The sequence below is a fragment of the Bos javanicus genome, chromosome 13 (assembly GCF_032452875.1).
Source record: "Bos javanicus breed banteng chromosome 13, ARS-OSU_banteng_1.0, whole genome shotgun sequence".
Lineage (NCBI taxonomy): Eukaryota > Metazoa > Chordata > Mammalia > Artiodactyla > Bovidae > Bos > Bos javanicus.
The window spans coordinates 28,219,624-28,237,893 of NC_083880.1; the positions used below are offsets into that span (position 1 = coordinate 28,219,624).

The 18,270-nt window shown below is 44.5% G+C and overlaps 1 protein-coding gene across 12 annotated transcripts in view; it reads right to left on the bottom strand.

Moving 5' to 3' along the window:
* The window catches only part of BEND7 (BEN domain containing 7), an 87,186-nt gene that overhangs the window by 5,811 nt on the left and 63,105 nt on the right, over positions 1–18,270 (bottom strand). For all 12 annotated transcript variants that reach the window (XM_061436078.1, XM_061436084.1, XM_061436081.1 and 9 more), the window contains one exon: positions 8,598–8,717. In XM_061436078.1, the coding sequence (XP_061292062.1) occupies positions 8,598–8,717 (120 nt within the window). The remainder of the gene's footprint in view (positions 1–8,597; positions 8,718–18,270) is intronic.

The following is an 18,270-nucleotide window of genomic DNA, read 5'->3' on the forward strand; positions in this document are numbered from 1 at the left end:
CTTTCTTTTCCCTTCTCAGTTTAGGCTGGATCACATTAGAGATTTTAGGAGCATTATTTAAATGAAAAAAAATTTAAATGATATAAAATCTATTTTTGTGTATTACATTTTTTTTATATCTTATGATCCTTATTCTATCACTCATTGATGATTTCAGTTCATTTTCACTTATTTACATAGGCTTCAGTATCTACCCAGAATCTGGGGTGAATTGTTTAAACATGATTGTTGAAAGCATGGAGGTCAGTGAATTCCTATGGCAGAATTTTACTGGTCATCCCCAGAAACATTCCAGTGGGGCAGGCTTATGACAGCTTGGGAATGAAACCTTTTTTGATGGCTGGAAACTCAATCTAAAATTGACATAAAGTCATGGATAAAATCAGAAAGAATAATAAGCATTTCTTTAAAAGATTTGTCACTTCTATGCTTTAAAATGCAAAATGCTGCTCATCTATTTCAATAGCCCTTAAGAGTTTTCCAAAGGTACATCCTTTTGTCACAGAGAACCTTCCACCCAGTACAAAAAAAAGAAGGTGCCTATTTGTTTCCTGGTAAGTGATGAGCTTGTCAGTTTCCCGGACGTGCCAGAACATTCCACGGCTACTGGGATCACTCTGGCCTGCTCCCTCTGTCTGAAGGCTGTGGCCCTGTTGGAATTTCCTGCACGTGTGCCCAAGAGGGCAGTTGGGTGAGGGCTGCTGTGTGCAACACATCGTAATGCTGAGTTGGTGGTACACAGACTAGTGCTTTGTTCTTGTTCTGCTTGTTGTGGTTTTGCTTTTTTGGCTGCTTGACATCTTAATTCCCCCACCAGGGATGGAACCCATGCCCTCTGCAGAGGAAGTGCAGAGTCTTAACCACTGACTGCCAGGGAAGTTCCCAATCATTGTGATTTTAGACACAACCAGGGTTCAGAGATGGATGGAGACATTCAGAGATTTCCCCTCGTTTACCTCTCTACCATCCTGTCTGCAGATTGCCACACGCTGGCCAGTGAAAAACCCATCACCCCTGTGGTGTGCTAAACCCACCACAAAGAGAAAACACCGAGACAGAGTAATCAAGACCAGTTTTGATTGGAGAAGATGATGATGTTGGTGAATGCTTAATAATGAAAAACATATCCAGATGGGACAAATGGTAAGATTAGAATTCTGTCAGTAGATTTATGGGCAAAATACAGCTCACACTAAAATGTTTCTCTCTGCATGAAAAGTTTATGGCTATTTAAAATTTTGTTCAAGTTTAACAAATTTTAAAATTTTATTTCATACTTAAAAAATAACAAGCATGTTATTTTCATATTTAGAAGACATTATTCTCTTAAAAATTATTTATTTATTTATTTGGCTGTGCTGGGTCTTAGTTTCAGCATGTGGGATCTAGTCCCCTCACCAGGGATTGAACTCAGGCCCCTTGTTTGGGAGTTTGGAGTCTTAGCCACCGGACCACTAGGGACGTCCTGACATTATTCTCTTCTGATTGGTTTCAGTGAACTTGAATAGGAAGATGATCTTTCATTGTCTGGGATTTAAAGTTTTCTTCAGTAATAATAATAGCTCTGATAGGCATCACCATTTACTAAACGCTTACCACCTACTGAGCACTTACTATATGCACCTGTCATCTAATCCTTAGCAACCCCTACAGGGTAGGTCTAACTCATGCCCATTTTAACAAATGAGGCAATGGATTCAGATAGTAAGAAATTTACCTAAGGTAATAAAACAGCTAGTGACTGTGCCAAGGACTTGACTCAGGTAATGCCTTGACTTAATCTCTTTGCTATTAATAGTCCAAATATATATAACATGCATCACTATAAGCTACATTTTTAAAACTTCAGGTTTTTTAAATTAATTTTTTAAATTGCACTATAGCTGATTTTACAATGTTGTGCCAATCTCTGCTATATGGCAAAATAACTCAGTTATATACATATAGACATTCTTTTTTTATATTCTTTTCCATTATGGTTTATCCCAAGATATTGACTATAACTTCTGTGCTGTACAGAGCCTTATTGTTTATCTGTCCTATGTATAAAAGTTTGCATCTACTAATCCTACACCTTCCCTCCCTCACCCCACTTTCGCTTGGCAACTACAGGTCTGCTCTCTAGGTATATGAGTCTATAAAACTTCAAGTTTTAGTTCATTTTACACTTCAGTAATTTTCTCTACTTTCTATGAAATACTGCATTTCACTTAGTAATGACAAAAATCAGTTCCAGGGATGAAGTTGATCACTTTGTAATTCAGCTATCCTCACTTTTTAAAAACAGGCCTGTGCAAATATGTGCTCTGTAAGAACCAAACATACACAACCCCCACATCTGTAAAGGATTATGTATAAATTAGCAGCTGCCCGCTGCACGAACAGGGCCAAGTGTCTAGGATGAAAAACACGACTGTTACTTAAATTTAATTATAACATCTGTCTGTAACAACAAGCTCACAGTCTTTCTTCTCTGGTGACAGGCAAGTTGTGAGATTTGAGGAAGATTGAACAAGTCCAATAAAAATGTAATAGCAGCGACAGCTTTACTCTTAGATCCAACACAAAAAAAATTGCGATTTCCATGCCGAGGAAATAATCTAATGAAAATTATTAAAAAAAAAAATCTACACCAGGAAAGGAATCATTCCAGTTATCGAAGAAAAATTATTACATGTGATGAGAGCCCCGAATGAGTTTCTATTTGGATTTGCAGAACAAACTTTCAAGTCTGTGGGGGGCACTCCTTTTTTTCTGGAGGCTGTGAGGGCTGGCTTTAGCGGTGAGTTGATTGTTTTGCCCAGGTAGAGTGTGTACCTAATTCCAGGAACTGGGCCAAATACGATAAATCAGGTTGAAGCTGTGGAATACCTTTGAGACACTGTATTGTCACTTACACCAAGAAGGAAACACAAAAAGAGCAAGCAATAGCATTGACCCCCGGCCCCTTAGTTCCCATCACGTGACGACAGCAACACACGTGGCTCCAGTTCCAGTTTGCTGGGGTCCCACTTCCGTGCCGCGCGGATAGAACGAAGTGGGGCAAGATTTGACAAAACTGGGAGACAGAGCCTACTTGATAGGTCACTGCAGAAGCGCTGCCATTTTCGCTCTCCTGTGGCTTCTATGTGGTCTCTATGTCACCTTCCACTTCTCAGACACTGATAGAACCTGCTAGAAGGGCAGGAGAGAACTGCCAAGGTGCCAATCACAGCTCTCTGAGCAGAGAATCTAAAGACAGGGCCAGAAGTGAAAACGTCCTAAATCAGATTAGACAACGACCCCAGAGCAGGGCAGGCAGTTATCTGGGCAGGTGAGATGGGGGAGGGGGGTGGAGTCTGCACCCCATTCTGTACCAACAGGCATGGGAATTACTAACCCAAACTCTGAGATGGTTAAGAAGTGTGTTCCCTGGCCAATCTATCTGGGGGATGTGGAGGAAGGTCCCCACTGTGTGTGTTACAGGGAAGGGAATGGAGGCCAGAGCTTAGAGTAATTGGTCTCAGCATCTGACAACAGAAAAAAACAATAACAAAAAAAGAGGTGTGTTTATGTATAAAATATACACAGGAGCGGGGAACAACATCAAAACGGAGCTTGTTCTTCTAGTCCAGCGTCTCTGAGAACAGTGCTCTCCAGTGTACTCAGCGCAGGCCCAGTGCGCTACACCCGATACACGTCTTCTGCCTTCGAAGGTGACTCTTCAGACTAGAACTTACCAGTCCTTTAGGGATCGGTGGGTCACTTGCTGTCAGTCAGGCCCAGGCTCTGGGACACTGAGCCCGCTTCCTCCGGTGGTCTCTGCAGCTCCTCAGGCAGCAGCGTCAGGATGAGAATTTATCCCATCCTTTCCCCTAGGAGCTCCGAGCACTCCCTACACCCTCCCGTGTGCTCCCATCACCCCTTGTGACACAGGGAGCGGTTTTGGTGGAAGGAGCCTGTACAGATTTGCTGGAAGCTGATGGCATGACTGGGACCAGGGTGCAGGGACCACAGGGCAGCAGGTGGCTAGATGGGGTGGCTGTGGCTCTTTGCGTCTGCTTGGGACTAACCTTGTATTACATTTCAGTCTCTTCACAGTGATAAATCTCAGTTCTCTCTGATAATAGACTTAGTGTCTTTTGTTCTGGGGGTTCGAGAATTGCTCTGAAAAGCAACAGGTAGATACAAGTGCTCACATACTCAAAATAGTTAGGATGGGTTAATGCAGAATTCAGGCAACATAAGACTTAATACTAAGAGGGACAGTGTTCAGGCTTATTCTTGAAATCTGATTAGGGATCATCTGAGACATGCACCCAACATGACACCAGTGCTCACTTAACATGGGGTGACTCACGGTGCTGTCCTTCCTAACACCTGTCAGTCAGCTGCAAAGAGCTCGTTCTTTGGAGCCTGAGATCTAAGGGGTCAAGAGTCACAAGGAGGCCTTTGTAAGGCCTTTCTTTGTAAGTCAGGCAGAGACAGGGGACCTTCAGTCTGAGAAGAGATGAAACCCGCCGGCAGAACGTTGATCTTCCCAGGTGTTACTCAGTTAATCCACACAGCGTGAGGTCCAGGCGTCCTGACCCAGGACTCTAAAGCTTTGGGGGAGGCTGGGAGAAGCGGCAATCGGGAGGGAAGAAAGACGACTGAGGAGATGGGGGCAGAGAAGTGAGAGAAAGAACCCGAGGAGGGAGGCCAGGCATCTGGAGAGTGGCTGCAGGGGTACCCAGGACACAGCCACCCCCAGGCTCTGGGGGGTATGCGGAAGCACTTGAACCTCAAGTAAGGGACTGATGGGTTATCCTCTAGGATTTCACGTGACTGGGATGAGCTAGGAGCTGTTTGCTGTGGACTGCTGTCCCTTTGTTTCTATTCATTGGTTCGTTGGTTCATTCAACAAAGATTCCCACGTGTCCACGCTGTGGCACATACTGTTCTAAACATTTAGGGACACACAGCCTCTGCTCCCAAGGATCTCGTGAAGGAGACAGGTGTGTCCCTGTCACTATTCTGGTGGCGGAAGATTAAAGTGTCTGGGCTACCTGTGAGGCCTCCAGGAGGAAGTAACCTTTGAGATGCTGCATGTTTCCCAGGCAGAGAGAAAGTGGGTGTGGGGGTGGCAGCCAATTTTAGACCAGGGAGGGGGCTGATGTGGCTTCAGGGGGCAGAAGCTGATGGCAAGAGATCAGGCTGGCGCTAGATGGTGAAGAACCATGCATGCCATGCTGAGAAGGGTGTTTAGCAGGGATTTTATTTGGGAGCCAATAGGAAGTCAGATGTATTTAATCTGGGGTGGGGCATGAACAGACCCCATTAGCAGAGGCATAGGGAATGAAGACTCGGGTCTCAGGATATGGCCAAGCCTGGAGCCGCTCGCTGGGGATGCTGGGTCAGTGCATGTCACCAGCGAGGATGCAGAACAGAGGAGACAGGCAGAAATGAAAGAGCCAGGGAAAGAGACTCCAGACAGTGAGGGGGAATCTGGAAGAGAAACAGAATGAAATCACAGAACCTGGGGGAAGAGCAATGTCAAGAAGGAGATTCGACAGGGTAAAAATCAGTATGGAGGTCAAGTTCAACTGTTAATATAAACAAGTGAAATCTGATGATCTGATGCAAACGTGGCAAATGTTCTTGTAGAGGAGTGAAGTCAGAGGGCAAAATGCAATGGATTCTAAGCTGCTGTATAGTATGGGGAGCTCAGCCAGTGATCTGTGATGACCTAGCGGGGTCGGATGGGAGGGAGGGGATTATGTATATATGTACATATAACCGATTCATGACATTGTCTGCAGAAATTAACACAACATTGTAAAGCGATTATCCTCCAGTAAGAAATAAATAAAGTGAACTGGGATGGGGACACAAACTCTGGGAACAGAGACCCTTTGGGAAGAAATCTGACCAATGATGCCAGGAGAAAGACACAGAAGTGCTTTTAAGACATGCAAGGAAAAAGGAGTCACTTTGAGTTGGCAAAGGGAAGGAGAATAAGGTCATGGGCATTTTTTGAGCATTATTATATATCTGCTCTCCATCAGTGGCAATACTGTATCTAATTTTAATTCTGAAAACACCCCGTGGAAGGCATCAGCCTCGTTATATAAATGGAGAACCCGCGGCTCAGAGAGGTTGAGACATTGGTCCAGGTTGCCAGGAGATTGTAAATGGCAGACCAGAGCTAGCAGGGCAGTGTGTCCTCTGCACTGCACCGTGCTGTGTTTATTGCAGATGATTTGGAGATGCAGGAGGCAGTGAAAACCGGGAGACAAAGAGGAGGGTGAGGGCATGACTTACTGTCCAAGCCTGAAAACCTTTGAGAGCAAAAGGAGCATCCCTGATAATCACTCCTGGACCATAAGAGCAAAGCGGCTGCCCTGGCATAGCAGGCCGGTGGGTCTCCTGACTGAAGACGCAACTGTGGCTGCACACTGCCAAGCACGGCTGTGCCCAAAGACAGACCTCTTCTGAGAGATACGCTAACTTCGCTGATAGACATTCCTGTACAGCACACATCAGGAGCCTTAGGACAGCGCTGAAACTGGCTGTACTTGTCTCCTTAGTGATGGAGACCCAAGGATGAGAAGGACCTAGTGACTTGTCTGAGGGCCAGAGCTGGTGAAGAGCAGACATGAGTCCTGGGAAATGGATCTACTGACTTCTCTGTGACGTGTTACCTAAAGCGATAATCCATTTGTTTACCAGTTAAATTAGTAGTCCACTGCTCTTTTTAAAAGGAGAATCAGTTAAGTGTAAAAAGAAGCCAGAAGGGTAAAGAAGGAGGAAGGGAAGATTTTTAATAGAAAAGTCATCCAGGAGTTGAGTACCGCTGGCTACTTTTATAGACCTGTAAGGGTTTTTTTTTTTTTTAATTTATTTATTATTTATTTTTGGCTGTGCTATGCTGCTAATGGGCTTTCTCTAGTTGTGGACAGCAGGGGCTATTCTTTGTTTCGGTGCGAGGGCTTCTCATTGTGGTGGTTTCTTGTTGCAGAGCACAGGCTCTAGGTGTAAGGACTTCAGTAGTTGTGGGGCACAGGCTTAGCTGCTCTGTGGCATGTGGAATCTTCCCAGACCAGGGATTGAACTCGTGTCCCCTCCATTGGTAGGTGGATTCTTATTCACTGTGCCACCAGCAAAGCCCAACTATAAGGTTTTTCACACTGAAAAACCACGTGGTCCCTCAGTGCTCTGTGTCCTGTCAAGGGCACTCTGAGCCTGAGCCCAGAGCTTTCCTTCCAGGGGCTGGTAACTGGGCTCCTCAGCAGGCTTGGTCACTGTTACTTCTACTCATGGTGAGAATTCCAAGAGGCTGTGTTACAGATAGTCTCCTGAGTTTGTACTGCTGTTCTCAGAGAACCTCCAGACCTCTGTTAAATCCCAAAGTGTGACATTCTAGCATCTAAAATCTGTCTCCCCAGATGATGGGAAAAGATATGGTACATATATGCAATGGAATATTATTCAGCCATAAAAAATGAAATAATGCCATTTGCAGCAACATGAATGCAACTAGAGATGATCATACCAAGTGAAGTAAGTCAGAGGGAGAGATGCCACATGATGTCACTCAGATGTGGAATGGAAAATATGGCACAAACGAGCCCACCCTCGAGACAGAAACAGACTTAGCGAACAAGCTTCTGGTTGCCAAAGTGGGAGGGGGAGGGGTAGGCTGGGAGTTTGGGGTTGGTAGATGCAAATTATTATATTTAGAATGGATACACAACAAGGTCCTACTGTACAGCACGGGGAACTATATTCAATATCTTGAGGTTACAAGAAAAGAATGTCTGTATGAGTTAGAGCTGAGTCACTCTGTACAGCAGAGATTGGCACAACATTGCAAATCAGCTGTATTTCAAAAAAAATAAATCTGTCTGCCCAACTCTCACATCACAGCCACACACGCACAGAAGGCTCTTAGAAGGCCAGGGGTCCTGAGGTTTGATTAGGAATTTTTTTTTTTTTTTAATAATAACCATATAATGGCAGAAAACTGACTCCAAAGGGATTCTTCATTGGTAAACTGTCCCATTGCTACTTTGGGGAGACTGCGAATTCAGATACCCAAATCTAAATGGGCAAATGCAACCGGTATTCACTTTTCCTGGAAGAATTATCCCAGAATTGCCAAGCCCAGATTGAAAAAAAAAAAAAAAGGTAAGTTAATATTTTACTTAAAAAGCCCTTTCTACTTCACATGGTATTTCTGGTAGGATGATTATTGTTATTTCATTTTTTTAACCTTAAGCAACTAGTACTTTTTATAAAGTCATGCAGATCCAAATAAAAAACCAATAGGTAACAGAAGCAGATCACAAAAGAGAGACCTTGTTTCAAACATAAAACTACCAATGAGATTAGCAATCTTTTTCATTTGTGCTATTTAAAGTAAATGGTCTGATGTAATTTTCACTGTTTAATCTTAGGGTGAATTTCAAAATTATTTGAATAAGATTTTAAAACACAAAACCAAGGCACATTATATAAAGCTTCTCCTTCAAAAGACAAAAGACAATGAAGTATCCGAGAGTAAAGAACTGTATTTTGCAACATCTAAGAATTCAGTTGAGGGCTTCTGCAATTATTTTCTTGCAGCTTATTCATACCTGAGCCTCTTTTTAACCTTCTTCTCGCCAGTTTGATTTGATCCTGCAGAATCTGAACCCAGTCTCTTGGGCCAGGAAGTTTATCCACGTGATTAGCAGTGCAATATTTTTCTGTGAAGACTGAAAGAAAACATGAAATATTGTTTAACATTTGAAAAAAGAGAATGCATATTTGAAATAGGAACATAACCCCAAAAAGAGGGGGACAAAAAAGAGTATATTTCTAAAAGATGTCAGTTCTGCAGTGGCTATTCTCCAAATCCATATGACATTCTTTGGTGAAGATGGAGCTTGGCAGGGCCCATCCTGCACACCACATCCTGTGCTTCCAAATGAAACTGGCTATCAATGCTAGTAGTTCTGAAACTGCTTTTTCTGATTGCTCCAGTCCATGTGTATGTGTCTTATGGGCAGAGAAAATGCTTCCTAGGGGGTCCATTGGCCCCCTGACAGAATTCTGCAAGTGTATTAATGTATTTCACTTTTCTGTTGTTAACTCAAAATCAAATGGAGGGGACTTCCCTGGCGGTTCAGTGGTTAAGACTTCCAATGCAGAAAGTGTGGGTTCGATCCCTGGTCAGGGAGCTAAGACCCCACACGTCTCGAGACAAAAAACCCAAAACACAAAACAGAAGCAATATTGTAACAGATTCAATAAAGACTTTAGAAACGGTCCACATAAAAAAAAAAATCTTTAAAAAAAATCAAATGGAAAATTACACAGAGAGATGATGTTCTCATGGTGATTCCAGCTAACTGCCTCAGCGCTCACTGGATCAATGCAGTTGGGTCTTAGTGAAAGCTCCAATCCTACTTTGAGTCAACTTCTTGCACCCCGAGCTAGCAGCTCCTAGAGAAGAGCTCCCTAGAAGCACAAAGGAAGCTCTGGGAGTTGTGTGCCAGGACACAAGGGAGCAGGACAATTATCTGAGCAAAGCCGCACAGCGTGCAGCGGTGCACGCGGCGCTCCGGCTGGCACTTCCGCTTCGCACTAGCGGCGCTGGGGCTGGCACTTCCGCTTCACACTGAGCTCCCCAGCACTTTTCAACCTGCTCCCCTCGAGGCCAAGGCCTGCCACGCTGCCTCTTTGATGTTTAAAATAGTGATCGTTTTAATGTTTCAAAGGTTTCTTTTAAAAAGAAAGGACAGAGGAAAATGTCATATTCAACTAACTGTAAACAATTTCTATTGAATAAAAAATAAAAATTTTATTTGAATGAGCAGAGCTAGTGGCACTAAATCCACCACCACAGGAAGAGCTCCTCCCAAATAAAAGTGTAACTTCAAGCCTCCATGGATAAATGGACAAAGTGGAAAACGTTCAAGTAACATGTAAGCCCCTAAATTGCAGAACATACTTTATACCTACTAAATTAGATAAGCGATAAAGATAATACTAATATTGATAAAATTGTGTTGACCTGGCACATGCAAGTTTGACTGTTGGCATAAACTGGCAGAACCCTTTTGGGAAATAAGATGGCTGTATATGACGAGGCATATAAAACTGTTATTCCTCTGGACTGGTAATCCTATGTCTATAAACTTATCCTAAGTAAACAGTAATGTGAAAGAAGGGGAAAAAGTCATAAACAGTCTGGAATCTGTGGGGGATGGGTTTCAGGATCCCCATGGGTGCCAAAATCCATGGATGCTTAAGTCCCATATGTACAATGTGTATTATATGCATACCACCCATGCATATCTTCCCATATACTTTAAATCATCTCAGGGATGATTTAGAATACCTAATACAATGCAAATGCTAGGTAAATAGATGCCTGCACTTGGCAAGTTTGTTTTGTTTGGAACTTTCTGGAATTTTCCCCCAAATATTTCGATTGGCAGCTGGTTGAACCTGCAGGTGCAAAGTCCGTGGATGCAGGGGTGGGGTAGGGTGGGGGGGAGTGTACAAACATCAACAATCCAGTTGTGCAGGAAGAGATGCAGGGTGGCCTGGGGCGGGTAGCTATGTGTTGCCGGGAGCACGGATGCCTTTGAGGAATGTGCATAGTCATAGAGTCGGGGTGGTGCTAGTGAAGACAGAAGGGATGATGGAACAGATGGAGAACTGGCATTTCTGGAGACTCACTTGACTTGTAAATCCAGGAGGAGGGATTGTGAGGGGATGGGCCAGATGTATTAGGCATGGTTTGGGACACTCTGAGTTTGGGGCATCTGTGGAGCCCCCACGGGGGACGGCTGGCAGCTGTTTCAACACAGATGCCTATAGTTCAGGGAAGGGGTCTCTGCCGAAGACATAGACTTCAGGGGCACAAATGTGTGTGGCTGTTAAAATGACAAGAGAAAACACAGTGGGCAGGGAGGTTTCAACAGAGCGCTGGGCAAGCACAGAACAGCAGGAACCCCTGGGGACTGAGGGAAACTAAGGCACAGAGTCGGGAAGCAGCTGGGAAGCATGGTCTGGTGCAGGTGGGAGTGTGTGAATACACTAAAGACTGTGGAGAGACCCACAGTCCCGGTGCAGAAGAGCCAGGAAGGAGGTGTGGAGAGGGTCCCTGGCAGCCAGCAAGGATGTGGGGAGGGTGACCAGAGATAGCACTCTCCAAACACCAGGTTTGTGGGAGCAGGGAAGAGGAGGAGGAGGAAGGCTGGGGCAGGGGAAGGCAGGCAGCACAGTTGGAGTGGGTAGGATCCAGAGAGAAGGAGGGAACAATCAGAGGAACCATACACCAGAGGAACTGGAGGTTGGGATCCTGGAGAGAGAGTGGTGACCCTCGACCAGAAATCAGGAGGAAAACTTCCTCCTCTGAACCCAGAGACGGGGAAGACAAGGGTGAACTTAGAAGTGGCCAGAGGTGGTCATCACTGCCCCTGATGCCTCACTGAACCTGGAGAGTGCAGGGACATCTGGGGTTGTAAGGCAGTGAGGATGCAGGGTGCTGAGCAGGAGGGCCGCGTGCTTGTGGTGGCAACCACAGGGCAGGCGTTTTCTCCAGGGCACCTGGCAACTCCTTGTCTGGAGTGGAGATAGCGATGGGAGGGCTGGTCTAGGGTTAGGCATTTGCTGGCTGGTTTTGGCAAAGGTACAGGATATAAAGGACAGCATTGAAGATGTTGGTGAAGATGCCTGTTCCCCTCCCCAGAATGAATTACTGCTTCCTTCAGCCATTTTCCTTTCCACCCAAATCTAGGAAGCAAGTGAAGCCAGAAAATGGCTCAGACTTGGGACGATCTAAGAGACCAGGGAATGGAAATCTCAGTGGGGTTGGCAAGGAAGTGCCAGGGAGAAAGGGCAGCAGGACATGTGGACAGTGGTGTAGGGCTGAAGTGGAGGCTGAGAGCCAGTGCGGACGAGGTCGGGACACTCTAGCTCTAGGCAGTCACGTGGATGGTGAGGTGGTGCTGATGGAAAGGCTGTATCCTAACTCCCAACTGAGAGGAGGAGGAGGCAGAATTACGGTCCAGGGAAATTATCGACAGGCTGCCCACCAAAGGGCACATGGGCCATGCAAGTAAGCAGACTCCACCTGGGAGAAAGGCAGAGGGGACAACATCCTGGGGGTGGGACTGCCTGTGAGTCTCCTCTACCAGATTATAGACAACTTCAGGGGCCTGTGTCTTGTCTCCCTAAAAGCACCTACTGTGGTGCCCCCAACTAAGAGCCCCATAAACATCTGAAGGATAAACAAATGTACTTTCTGCTTTTGTTTTGGACAGAAGTAAATACAACAGCTCAGACATTTAGGCCAATTGGAGGAGCAAGGCCTATCTGAATTAATAGAAAGTTTTAATGGCATATATTTAAAGTAACAAGATTTTATTATAGTCAAATACCCACAGCGACATTTCTTATTGTGACACTTCTTAATCAGAGTTGCAGAAAGGTTCTTGAAATTCTGTTTGAATGACTAGAAAAAAGTACCTGTATTTGGCACCCTATTAGTTTCTAAGAAAATTGTACCACAAAATGATTGAGTGTACCATCTTACAGATAAACAGCTCCCTCCTTCCTCGTAATATTATTTATGTAATTAATTTCCATAGCAACCCCTCTCTTCCTAGACTGGGAAGTGCATGCATCCAAATTAGCCCGGATTAGGAAGTAAAGATTTGAAATAAACCAAATAGATTTGGATTATGCCGACATCAAAGTGATTCCCAGCAGGCGCATGTTCAGGAGTAGAGGGAAGGTCCCCTAACGTGTGGGCGGCATCCAAGGGGATCTTTCTAATCTCATCCTGAGCTCAAGTATTCTGCTGTGTGTTCAAAAGGCGACAATTGCTGGCTATTTTTTTCTCCTTTCAGCAAAAGCTTATCTGCTTTCAATCACAAGAGACCAGGGAACTCTCTGCCTCCTGGGTCTGCATCTGAGACCTTTGAAGGCAAAGCATTAGGCTTTCAGGAAAAAAAATACATCTACAAACAATTATTTCCACTGAGCATATTACTGACATTCTCGTTTCTGGTTTACACTCAAACTTAAAAGAAACTTCTAACTAGAATCTACCTACAGAGGATGAAATCCTATTCCTTGTGACATGGGTAGATGAGGCCTGAGAGAGGGGCCAAAGGTTTGTGGTTGGATTGATCTGAAAACATTCCATGCTATGTGGATAGGTATTGGGTAAGCAGGACATATTTTTGCTATCTGAATCCATAGCTAAAGGTCAAGCTATTACCCTGCTAACAGTTTCATTAGGAGTAATGATGTGAAAAGAGGCATTGCAGTAATGCGTTGGGCTTCCTACTATGTTAACAGTGGGTCATTAAAAATCAGAGAACAATTTGCATTTATCCTTAGAATGTGATAGGTCCTAAAAAGAAATTTCCCTTCTCTCCTAGTTTAATATATTAAGGGGAAGCGAGGGATAATTTTACACAAGTCCAAATCATCTGAACAAGTGGATTAAGGCCAACCATTAAACTGAATACAACTGTGGAAGCATCTACTCTGCTTAACATCATCTGAGGTCCCAAGGCACAAAGATGCGTGAAGTCGCCGGGGAAATGACAAAGGTTCAGTTTGATCTGTACACAAATAAGGACTTTTCTCAGATGCCTGCATTCAAACCCTGCCCTTTAATTGGGCATCAATAATCAATAAGCTAGTGTTAGCTGAGCGGATCCTTCCCTGGGAACCCAGGATCTGATGTCATCATCAGTGAAAACAGTGGTGTGGCACGTGTCTGGATGTGGCAGGAGAACAGGTCGGATCGGCCATGTTCCCCAAACAGCTGTCTGTCCATGTGATAGTTTCTAGAGCAGTGGTCCCCAACCTTTTTGGCACCAGGGACCAGTTTCTTGGAAGACAATTTTTCCATGGACCCAGTGGGGGGTGGGGGGATGGCTTTGGGATGATTCAAGTACTTTACATTTTGGGGCATGTTCTTTCTATTATTACATCAGCTCAGATCATCAGGCATTAGATCCCAGAGGTTGGGGACCCTTGTTCTAGAAGGCTCTCCATGTGGGGTTTTCTGACTCTCTGCACTGGGAAAAGCAGGGCACTGTACAGCTGTTGAAAGAAAGTCCCTGCATCACACAGACAATGTCAGAAGCAGGGGAAGGCTTGGGGAGCTTTCATTTCATCATGAAATTCCCCATGAATAATTCCAGGCAGCCCTGAGAGCCTACTTCTGATTGGCAGACTTGGTGTAAACTTCTGATCAGAAAAACGAGCAGAAATCAAGGTTCACATCAAACAGAACTGAAAGTGGAGTCCTCCTTAGATCTGCCAAACTCCTGGACCTCGTGAGGGGCTGGGGACTAAGAGTGAGAAAGACAACTGTCCACAGCAGGGTCCTGGGGACGTGCAAGTGAGGAGGAAGCTTGGGACCAGTCCCAGAGGAGAGGTGGACAAGCCGACTAGGTTTCCCTGCAGGCTGCTTGCACCCACATCCACCCACCTAAGTGAGTATAAGACAGCCAGCACCCCAGCCCACAATCAACCATTCCCTCTTTCCTTTGCCTCTTTCCAAGCTATGATTTGAAACTCCCCAGGTGCTGAGCACGGTCTATCTCATTTAAGCTTGGCAGGAGCCTGGTGGCACAGGTATTGTGATCCTATTTCTTTTGTGATGACAAGCTGAAAGTTCGGGCAGATTAAATAACTGGCGCAAGGTGGCACAGCCAATAGGGATTATTTTCCATATAAGTTATTTAATTTTTAAGGCAGTCATGAAATTAAAAGACGCTTGTTCCTTGGAAGAAAAGCTGTGACAAACCTAGACAACGTATTAAAAAGCAGAGACATCTCTTTGCTGACAAAGGTCCATCTAGTCAAAGCTATGGTTTTTCTAGTAGTCATGTATGAATGTGAGAATTGGACCATAAAGAAGGCTGAGCATCGAAGAGTTGATGCTTTCAAAATGTGGAGCTGGAGAAGACTCTTGAGAGTCTCTTGGACAGCAAGGAGATCAAACCAGTCAATCCTAAAGGAAAACAATCCTGAATATTCATTGGAAGGACTGATGTTAAAGCTGAAGCTCTAGTACTTTGGCCATCTGATGTGAAGAGCTGACTCATTGGAAAAGATCCTAATGCTTGGAAAGATTGAGGGCAGAGGGGGGGTGATAGAGGATGACATAGTTGGATGGTATCACTGAATCAATGGACATGAGTTTCAGCAGCAAGCTCTGGGAAATAGTGAAGGAAAGGGAAGTCTGGCGTGCTGCAGTCCATAGGGTTGCAAAGAGTTGGACACGACTTAGCGATTGAACAACAATGAGAACACAGATTCTGGAAAAGAACAGTGGTTGACTTCTCCATGGGAATAAATCTATAGCTGACTGAGGTAATGCTCATGTGTGACAGCTGTGAACGCTGGTGGTACTTTCACCCACACAACACAGAAGGATGGCAGCCATGGGGTGGGAGACCCCTCCCCGGGTCTGTGGGATCACGCCTCCCCCTCCAGATCAAGGGGCCCCAGGTGGCCTTGGTAAGGAACGGGGCGGGACACAGCCTCAGGCAGCTTGGGTGTACAGCAAGGATGAAATGAGACATATGCACAACAAAGACGGAAAGACCACGCCACACAGACCCGCATTCAAAGGATGGCCTAAGGACGTACTTGAGGACGAAGAAACAGAAGAAGGGCGGGAAGAACAGGAAGCGGGAGGGGGAAAAAAGCGGACATGACCTGTGGGAGAGTAAGAATTACAGCAATGCCAAACTGATGGAGACTGAGTAGTACTGGCTCAGAGGCAGACAGAAGACCAAAAGTAGACACGGAAAAGGGGCGATTCGTTTATGACAGAGCTGGATTACAATTCACATTAAAAAAAAAAAAGGATGGTGTTAAATAAGCGACGACCCATAGGAAAAAAACACATTCAATCCCTCCCTCAAATTTTATAGCAAAGGTAAATTCCAGATGGATAAAAGACTTGAATATGAAAGAGAAAACTTGAAAACTTTGTTGGGAAAAAAAAATATATCATTACATAATCAGGGTAGGGAGGACTTCTTTAAAAGGGCACAAGAAATGCACTAAGCATAAAGTAACCCATCTGACTGCTATTCTAAACTCTGGTATGATAAAGGTCAGAAGTTTCTACAAGTTGGAAAATAAGAAAAAAATATTTTTAACACCTGAAAACAGAGTAAAGAATTCATGTAAGTCAATAAGGAACCAACAACCTGATGGGAAACACAGGAAAAGGATGGATGTTCACAGGCAAATAACCAAATAGTAATAAATGTGAAATGATGCTCAACCTCACTACTTATCAGGGAACCCACCCCTGAGGTGCTACTTGAGACCCATCAGACTGACAAAAGTCAAATTTGTTAACACCAGATGTCAGTGAAAATAAGGAAAAATGGGATTTTTGGATCCATTGCTGGGAGGTGTCTAAACGATACTGTTGGCATTAGAGAGCTGTTGGACAAATCTTAGTGGTGATGACAACACTTCTACCCTGAAACTTAGTTTCACTGCCTGCTGCACACCGCTTTCCACAGAGGATCAAGAGCAAGGAGGACCAACATAACTCTCTTAACAGAAGACGGGAAAGAAAATGCTTTGTTTATACAGGGGTGAGCAGTTAAAAGGAATAAACTAGATTTATAATGTACTGATATGGATCAACTTGAGGAAAAAAGGACACAAATTTGCAAAAAAGTACAGCATGAGGCCATGCATGTACACTCACAAATTCGCAAAATAGTAAATGTGGTGAATGGATACATACTTGAGCAGTAAAGATGGAAAATATGAATGGGGAAGACTCACACCGACTTCACTGATACTCTGGAACAGGAAGGAGAAAGAGTAAGAGAGTCTGGTGGAGGAACACTGTGATTCTTAAAAAATTAAGGAGCGAGGCTGGGGTATGAAGTAAGTCTGAACATCTGTTTTTGATCTCGGTGGTAAGACGGAGAGAAAAGGAATCTTGGAAAATATCTCCAACACACTCAAGATGAAGAGGAATGTATTATTTCCACTTCTGACCTCAAGACTACTTACTGCTAATTCGGACAAACACTGTTTGTAGATCAGTCTATGAACAGATCAGACAACATCTCCTAGGATGAGGCTGTGGACATACCAGCGCTGATGGGTCTCAAGATCATGCCTTACACACACTCTCTCTTGGAATGAGCATCAGCAGCTTTCTGTAAAAGAGAGCTAGCAGGGACTTCTCTGGTGGTTCAGTGACTAAGACTTTGAGTTTCCACCGAAGGGGACACGAGTTTGATCCCTGGTTGGGGAACTAAGATCCTGCACGCTATGCAGCATGGCCAAAATAGGAATAAAAGAGATCCAGGAGAAGTCTGGGTGATTTGCCTGCTAGAAATAACAGGTGAAGGTGAGAATCCATCATCCTGCAGGTCTCAGCTGAAGTGTGACCTTCTCAGGAATGGCCTCCCTGAGTTGGTTAACCAGTGGTTTTTAAATCATACCATCTAGTGATCGTCTGGACTATCAACTCAACAAGCGCAGAGATCACAGCTGTCTTGTTTGTGGCTGGCACATGACAGGGAGCATAAGTGCATGGTTGGTGGAAGAATAAATCGGAGGAACTCTCTTTCTCAGGTCTGTGACTTAACTCAAAAGAACTGAAGGAAGAATTCTTCAGTAAATAGTCATCAATCTTGAAAGACACTGAGTCCTGGAGTTCATTTTGGGTTTGATTTAACAAGACTGAGCTTAAGTGTATCAATAAATACACCTAAATATGAAGTCTTCAGATTAGAAGGAAAGTTAAGGTGAAGCAGTCGTGCAAACAATAATGTGTTTACTGATGAGATCAGAATATCGTACTGAACTGCATACGTAGGAGCCTGCAGGGCAGTCAGCTGGCCCAGCAATCATCGCTGACCTCAATGACCATGGAATGCTTTGTCCTTGGTGCTGAGCCTTCCACGGGGCATGAACTTCTAGTGGTGGTTGTAATGAAGAAGACTTTGGATTGCCATAAAACTGATTTCTGAACATATTTTTTAATTATGAGAATTTGGACAAATTTACTGAAGGTGGCGTGAGTGGTAAAGAACCCGCCTGCCAAGAGACACGGGTTCGATCCCCTGGAGGAGGAAATGGCAACTCTCTCCAGTATTCTTGCCTGGAGAATGCCATGGGCAGAGGAGCCTGATGGGCCACAGTCCATGGGGTGGCAGAGTTAGACACGGCTGCAGTGACTTAGCAGCATTGAACCACAGAATTTCTGAACTGGAAGCAAGTTGAAAAATTAGCCAAGTCACG